Source organism: Propithecus coquereli, unplaced genomic scaffold, assembly GCF_000956105.1.
Source record: "Propithecus coquereli isolate 6110/MARCELLA unplaced genomic scaffold, Pcoq_1.0 Scaffold375, whole genome shotgun sequence".
NCBI classification, from domain to species: Eukaryota; Metazoa; Chordata; class Mammalia; order Primates; family Indriidae; genus Propithecus; species Propithecus coquereli.
Genome location: NW_012149452.1, coordinates 1,192,415 through 1,200,967, shown reverse-complemented (window position 1 = coordinate 1,200,967; position 8,553 = coordinate 1,192,415). Strand labels below are relative to the sequence as shown.

Here is an 8,553-nt window from a genome sequence, read left to right as displayed (position 1 = left end):
TTAGTTACTGCACATGACTTACCATGATGTGGCTACCTAACGTCACTGTATTTTACTCTTTAAACTGGGAGTTGTGATGATCCTGCCTCAAATCACTTCTCCTCCCAGTATTTGCAGCTGACAAGCTGGTCCTAAAGCTGCCTCCCTCCTAAGTGCCCTGCAGGCATTGCAAGCAACTCTGGGGAAGCTGTGGCTAGAATTTACCACCTTGCTGCACACCGAGGTCCCTGCTTTTCCTTCTCTACTACCCAGTATCTTCTACTGGCCCAGCAAGGTCAAGGCTGTTTGGGATGTGAGGCTGGGGATGAAGGTAGTCTCCTTCCTCTGCCTCCAATTCTGGGCATCTTAGTAACTCTGCAGTTATCTTAATAACCACTCCGAAATTAGTTCCTGACATGTGTCCAGTAATGTTAGGCACAGGGGCTGCATGGACGTAAGAGAGACCTCTGCCTTTAAGGAGCTTGGAATCATTTAGAAACAGGTAAACCAACAAGGGCAGGAAGATAGAAGAGGCTTTTTCCCTGCCACCCACAAACCTGGGTAAATTGTCATCCCTTGAAATACATCCTGATCCAGAGGGTAGGCTGAAATCAGGTCATTTGGTTCTGAAGAAAATGAAATTTGGTTTAAAAAAAAAATTTAAACAAAATAACTCAAACCTGCACCTCAATTTGAAAAACAACCAGTTCTGATTGAAAATGCCAGAGAAAACAAATAATCCCGTATCTATTTTTCCCTCTCAAGTCAACATAAAATCTTAAAATTGTTCCTTGAAATAAAAAAGTGTGCTTATTTCTCATTTTAAACTAAAAACCAAACAAAATGAAAACCTTTACAAGTTTATGGAGGCTTCAAATTGAGAAAAAAAGTGAAATAGTCTTCGAAAGACTATTTCTGAAATGAAGAAAACCCATATCCTCTATTAATATTAAAGTGACCTATAAAATAAAGATGGCAATAATAGTGTTCTCAAGGTTCAGTCTGCCATAACTAATCTTGATCCTCAATTACTACCATTTTCAGTTAGAAACCCAACTGATGGGTAGGCAATTAACAATTAACAATAAGTATATAAAATAGAAGTTTTTTTTCAGTGAAGTGGGACCAACATAGAAATATGTATGCACAAAGAGCAATGTAAAATTATAATTGGCATTGATTTAATGAGGGAGATTCTGAAAAGGAAAGAATATGATATCAATTCCAAAATCATCACATTTTATGTATGTTTGGATAAAAAAAATTGGTGATGTTTTTCCTAAACTAAAAGTAATATATTTTAATAGGAATTGCATTAATTCTGTAAATCACTTTAGGTAGTACTGACATTTTAACAATATTGATTCTGCCAATCCACGAGTATGATAGGGTTTTCCATCTGTTAACATCTTCTGTAATCTCTTTTTTCAGTGTTTTGTGGTTCTCCCCATATAGGTCTCTCCCCTCCTTCGTTAAATACATTCCTAAATATTTAATTTTCTTTGATGCTACTGTGAAAGATTTGGTATCTTTGATTTGATTTTCAGCTTGACTGTTATTTGTGTATATGAATGCTAATGATTTGTGTGCATTGATTACGTATCCTGAAACTTTACTGAATTTATTTATCAATTCCAGGAGTCTTCTGGTTGAATCCTTGGGATTTTCTAGATATAATAGCATGTCATCAGCAAAGAGTGAGAGTTTGACCTCTTCTGCCCCCATTTGGATACCCTTAATTCCCCTCTCTTGTCTGATTGTTCTGTCAAGGACTTCCAGCACTATATTGAATAAAAGTGGATACAGTGGGCAACCTTGTCTGGTTCCAGTTCTAAGAAGGAATGCTTTCACAGATATAGAAAAAATAATTCTGCACTTCGTATAGAATGAGAAAAGACCTCATATAGCCAAAGCAATCTTAAGCAAAAAGAACAAATTGGTAGGCATCAATTTACCAGACTTCAAGCTTTACTACAAGGCTATAGTAACCAAACCAGCATGATACTTGCACAAGAACAGAGATATAGACTTTTGGAACAGGACTGAGAACCTCGATATAAAACCATTCTCATATTGTTATCTAATCTTGGACAAAACAGACAAAAATGTACACCGGGAAAAGAACCTCTATTTAATAAACAGTGCTGGGAAAACTGGATAACCACATGCAGAAGATTGAAACTGGATCCCCACCTCTCGCTTCTCACAAAAATGAACTCATGATACATAACAGACTTAAACCTAAGAAATGAAACCTTAAGAATTCTAGAAGAAAATGTTGGGAAAATTGTTATAGATATCGGCCTAAGCAAAGAATCTATATAGAAGAACCTCAAAGGAATCACAGCAGCAACAAAAATAAATAAATGAGACCCGATCAAATTCAAAAGCTTCTGCACAACCAAGGACATTATCATTAGAGCAGATAGACAGCCTACAGAATGGGAGAAAATATTTGCATGCTACACATCTGATAAAGGGCTGATAACAAGAATCTGTATGGAAGTTAAGAAAATTAACAAGAAAAAATCAAACAACCCCATTAAAAAGTGGATAAGGGACATGAACAGAAACTTTTCAAAAGAAGACAGACTAATGGCCAGAAAACATAAAAAAGTGCTCAACATCTCTAATCATTAGGGAAGTGCAAATCAAAACCACAGTGAGATATCACCTAATTCCAGTGAGAATGGCCTTTATTAAAAAGTCCCTAAACAACAAATGCTGGCATGGATGTGGAGAGAAAGGAAGAGTCATACACTGCTGGTGGGACTAAAAATTAGTACAAACCCTGTGGAAAGTAATTTGGAGATATCAAAAAGAACTAAAATTAGAAATACCATTTGTTTCAGCAATCCCACTACTAGACATCTACTCAAGGAAAAAAAGGCATTCTATAATAAAGACATCTGCACTCAAATGTTTATGGCAATTCACAATTGCACAGATGTGGAAACAACCCGAGTGTCCATCAATACATGGGTGGATTAATAAAATGTGGTATATGTATACCATCGAACACTACTCAACTACAAAAAACAATGGTGAACTAGCACCTCTTATATTATCCTGGATAGAGCTGAAGCCCATTCTTTTAAGTGAAGTATTACAAGAATGGAAAAACAAGCACCATATGTACTCGCCATCAGATTGGTACTAACTGATCAACACTAAGATGTTCACATGGAAGTAATATTTACTGGGTGCTGGTCAGGTGGGAGAGGGGTGGTGGGGGTGGGTAAACTCACAACTAATGGGTGCAGAGAGCACTGTATGGGGGAAGGGCATGCTTCTAGCTCTGGCTTGGGTAAGACAAAGGCATTATATGTAACTAAAATGTTCGTAGCCCCATAATATTCTGAAATTTAAAAATAAATAAATACAAATAAATAAATAAATAAAAGTAATATAAATCAACAAATTATTTTATTCAGTGCATAAGGCCACTTTGGCTATCTGACTGTCCTCTTCCCTTCCCTCATTTAATAATTTGCTGACAGCTTTTCATCTATACGGAATAGGGCTGGGATGGGGAAGGAAAGTTCCTTTTTACAACTTGGAGCAAACTTTCCTTCACTCCCAAGCTAAAGATTGTTTATAATGATAGAATAGTTTTAAATTTTATATTTACTTAGTACTTTCAACCTTCTCAGTTACCATCGAGTCTTGGATAGAGGCTGTTTCAGTACTGTGGCTTTAAAGTCAGACCAGACTACAGGTTCCCATGCCAAGATTCACAAATTGGACAAATTTGGTCAAGTGACATAACTGAGCTAGTTGAATTGTTGCAAAATATGCAAAGTGCTTGGTACATAATGAACAAATAAATAAGTAAATAAGTATTCAGTAAATCAATATAATCTCATTAACAATCAGAGTTTCGTTGTGTATTTCTCTATTTTTTTTTTTTTTTTTACAGATGGAGAAACTGAGGTTCAGTCAGTGAATTACCCAAGTTGCCATAAAAGGAGGAACACACTAAACTCTTTGCAACAGACATCCTAAGTTTCCTAGGAACTGGAGCCATGCTGGGGATAGGACTTATACATGGTCTAATTATTTCTAATGGGCACTCAACAGTTATTAAACTACCAACAATCTGGGTATAGGAAAATGACAGCAATGTTCATGATTACCATTAGCACATCTCAGTTTTATTCATTGGAAGAGAAAAGATGTCCTACCCAGATGCTGTCTTCTTGCTTGTACTGTTTCCAGTTGCGTCCTGTGTCACTGAACATCAGGCTATAACTTGTCACCCAGTCAGAGCTTCCGTATCTTCCCTGCGTGGCCACTGCTGTAATCTCCACTCTGTTTCCCAGGTCCATCTGGAGCCACTGCTGAGCATTGGAATCTGCTGGGGACCAACCGCCAGTTCCTGGAAGAGGATCAGAGAGAGTTGTAGTCATGTCTCACACAGCTACAACTTTCAACCGTCAAAGAGAAATGAAACAGTGTTCAACTCCGATGCCTTTACCCCACAATGAGCCCTCCTCTTCCCTGCCTCTGTACTTAATCCCCTCACACTTTTCATCCTCCACCTCCAGCTAAACCTTTCTCATGCTTTAAGACTCATTCCCAAGCTGTATCTCCCATGTTTCTCTCCCTAGTCATTATGGCTTCCATCTTACGAACTTCCTAATGAAATTTGTTTTATTTATTTCTGTTCTGACAACTTTAGCCTTTGCTTGTAGATATGCACAAATTAGCCTCACATCCTCTCTGACTGATATCTCCTTCCTTCCTTCCTTTCTTCCTTTCCTTCCTTCTCTTGTTCTTCTTCCATTCCCTCCTCTCTTTTCTCTCCCCAGATATGTACGATGAACTGACCATGGCCAGACACTGTGCTGTAGATTCAAAGGTGAAGGACACTGCCTGTGTCTTTGGGGCTAGCATCCAATTATTCAGTAGATGTTCACTACACACCAGGAGCATGCTGGGTACTGAAGAGAGGGAGAGCTGCTTACAAACACATGTAATGGGAGGTGAAAGAAACTCTCAAGACAGGTAAACTATAGGAGCACAGAGGACAGAATGCCTCAGGAGGGGATCAGAAAAGACTTCTAAAGACAGCAATGGTAGAGTTGGAACCTGAGGCAAGTGCAGCATGCCCCGGGGAAAAAGGGGGAAAGTTGGATGGAGATCAGCTATAAATGATAAAGCTGATCTCAGAGACATGAGAGACTCTGATGCATTCTTGGATCCACAAGTGGTCCAGTACACTTGACACACAGCAGCATCCTAACATACTTTAAAAAGCCTTTTGGCTCCATAATTTCATTGTCATTCTTGAACTTTGCCAAAGATCAATATTAGCTCTCACCTAGTTGGAGAACTTGTGGCCTAAGTTTTCTGTTTTCATTCCACATAGGAGTAAAAAAGTCAATGTTCACTTCTACTGATCCCAGAGTTCACAAAACTTTTGAAACCTGAGTGGGAGCTACTGCACACTGCCTCACGACATGGGTAGGGATGGCATGGAAACAGCCCCTTTGTAAACATCTTGCTCAGGACAGTAAGTTGGGAGTTAATTGAATTTTTAGTTTAGAGGAGCTAATCAATAAATTCCCTTTTCTTAAAACTTATGTCATTGAAGATCATTTTGGTTATGTTTCAGCCTACTTTCCTCCCACCTTGGGAGGTTCAGCTACTCCTTGGTAACTGGGTGCTTTCCAGAGCCCCAGTTACCCCTGGGGAATGTTCAGAACTGGACATGTGGACGCAGGAGATGGAGGACATTAAGGCCAATCCTACTCTGGCTATAGGGCACATCCTACAAGATATGGTTGATTTTCTTCCAGTAGAGCTAGTCCTTAGTAGCTTTTGTTTGACAACTTTTTTCTTCATCCTTTCTAAGAAGATTCAAAGGCAGGAAAGCAAAAGAAGAGAATGTGCTCAGCACCTTCTGTGGAATATGTTGTTTGTTTTGCAGGACACGAACACAGTGGCAGATACTGCTGATAGTCACTAACATTTGTTCTCTCTTCCTTCTACAGTAATAGAATTACAGTGGGTACGCGACTTAATGACATATTTTAGCTTTCTGTACTATTATCGTGATGGCCATGTGGCCAAGCTACCTCCAGTGAAATGTGAGTGGGAATAAGATGAGCCACTTCCAGGCCTCTTTCTCACTTGCTCTCCTCATCCACCACTGATAGGTGCAGTTGACAAGGTCCTAGGTGATGGCAGAATCATAGCATGGAAAGATCCTGGATACCTACATCAGTGCATGGAGGGAAGCACCCGCCTACTTGAAAACCTGCCCTAACCTACAAGATGCGTGAGAACTAAACACCTATTATGTTTAAGCCATTGCACATTGGAATCTATTTGATGCTGCAGTTTAGCCTACTTTAACACATACGCCATCTCCTGGGAAGTCAATAGCACTTCCCTGTTACATATTTGAGGAAAGTGAGATCCAGGAAGTTTAGAACACCTGGCACCCAGGATTCAAACACAGTCAAGGTAAATCAGCTATTTGAAATTATTCTCTAACAGTAAAAAAAAAAACAAAAACAACAAAAAAACAATGTGTATAGAAACCCAGAAAATTAGTAAGGAAGAAAGTCACTGGAAGCAGGCATTTGAGCAGGGATTCTGAGTACAGTTCATCATTTGACTCTGTCCTCCCAATGTGCCCACAATTCCCTATCCTTTCTGCTTTTCTCAGCTTCTCAAAACTGACAGGGAGATTTCAACAAAGGGGAAGATTTTACATTTCCAAGAAACCCAAAATTATTCTGAACCTATTCTTCCTTTCCACTCAATGTCTGCTGCTGCCCAGTTCATAAGGCTGTTTTCTTCTTCTACTTTTTTTATTATTTTCAGAATATTACAGGGGTATAAACACTTTGGTTACATAAATTGCCTTTATACCACTGGAGTCAGAGCTACATTTGGTGTGAATACACCCATCCCCTTCTCCTCCCTCCCACCTGCCTGACACCCGACGAATGTTACTTCCATATGTATAATTAAGTGTTGATCGATTAGTTCTAGTTTAATGGTTAGTACATGTGGTGCTTGTTTTTTCCATTCTTGTGATGCTTCATTAGAATAATGGGCTCCAGCTCCATCCAGGATAATACAAGAGGTACTAGTTCATCATTGTTTCTTTGTGGCTGAGTAGAACTCCATGGTATACACACACACACACACACACACACACACACACACACACACCACATTTTGTTAATCCACTCATGGATTAATGGACACTTGCGTTGTTTCCACATCTTTGTAATTGTGAATTGTGCTGCTATAAACATTTGAGTACAGATGTCTTTTTTATAGAATGTCTTTTTTTCCTTTGGGTAAATACTTAAGTAGTGGGATTGCTAGATCAAGTTGTAGTTCTACTTGTTATTTGAGGTATCTCCATATTGCTTTTCACAGAGGTCGTACTAGTTTGCAGTCCCACCAGCAGTGTATGAGTGTTCCTATCTCTCCACATCCACACCGACATTTATTGTTTGGGGACTTTTTGATAAAAGCCATTCTCACTGGAGTTAAGTGATATCTCATGATGGTTTTGATTTGCATTTCCCTGATGATTAGAGATGTTGAGCAATTTTTCATCTCTATGTTGGCCATTAGTCTGCCTTCTTTTGAAAAGTTTCTGTTCATGTTCTTTGCTCACTTTTTAATGGGGTTGTTTGATTTTTTCTTGTTAATTTTCCTGAATTTCATACAGATTCTTGTTATCAGCACTTTATCATATATGTAGTATGTGCCTATTTTCTCCCGTTCTGTAGACTGTTTGCTCTAATGATAGTTTCTTTGGCTGTGAAGAAGCCTTTTAATTTGATCAGGTCTCATTTACTTATTTTTATGTTTTCTGTGAATGCTTTGAAGGTCTTCTTCATAAATTCTTTACCTAGGCCGATATCTACAAGAGTTTTGCCAACATTTTCTTCTAAAATTTTTATATTTTCATTCCTTAGGTTTAAGTGTGTCATTCATCTTGTATTGATTTTTATGAGAGGTGAGAGGTGTGGATCCTGTTTCAGTCTTCTACGTGGGTCTATCCAATTTTCCCAGCACCATTTATTGAATAGGGATTCTTTTCCCTGGTGTATGTTTTTGTCTCCTTTGTTAAATATCGGTTGACAATAAGAGGATGGTTTTATACCTGGGTTTTCAGTCCTGTTCCATTGGTTTATGTCTCTGTTCTTGAGCCAGTACAATGCTGTTTTGGTTACAATAGCCTTGTAGTATAGCTTGGTAGATGGATGCCTTCTGATTTGTTCTTTTCGTTTAAGGATGCTTTGGCTATATGGAGTCTTCTCTGGTTACATACTTTTTTTTTGAAACAGGGTCTTGCTCTGGTGCCTGGGCTAGAGTGCAGTGGCTCAGTCGTAGCTCATTGAAACCTCAAACTCCTGGGCTCAAGCAATCCTTCTGCCTCAGCCTCTTGAGTAGCTGGGACTACAGGCATGCACCACTATGCCCAGTTAATTTTCTACTCTTCATAGAGATGGGGTCTTGCTATGTTGCTGACATTGATCGCAATCTCCTGAACTCAAGAAATCCTTCCACCTCGGCCTTCCAAATTGTTGGAATTAGAGG

The 8,553-nt window shown here is 38.9% G+C and overlaps 1 protein-coding gene across 1 annotated transcript in view; it reads right to left on the bottom strand.

The window, feature by feature from the left end:
• Positions 1 to 8,553, bottom strand: part of CNTNAP5 (contactin associated protein-like 5) — an 819,231-nt gene that overhangs the window by 618,223 nt on the left and 192,455 nt on the right. The window contains exon 3 of the mRNA XM_012651908.1: positions 4,164 to 4,357. Within this exon, the coding sequence (XP_012507362.1) occupies positions 4,164 to 4,357 (194 nt within the window). The remainder of the gene's footprint in view (positions 1 to 4,163; positions 4,358 to 8,553) is intronic.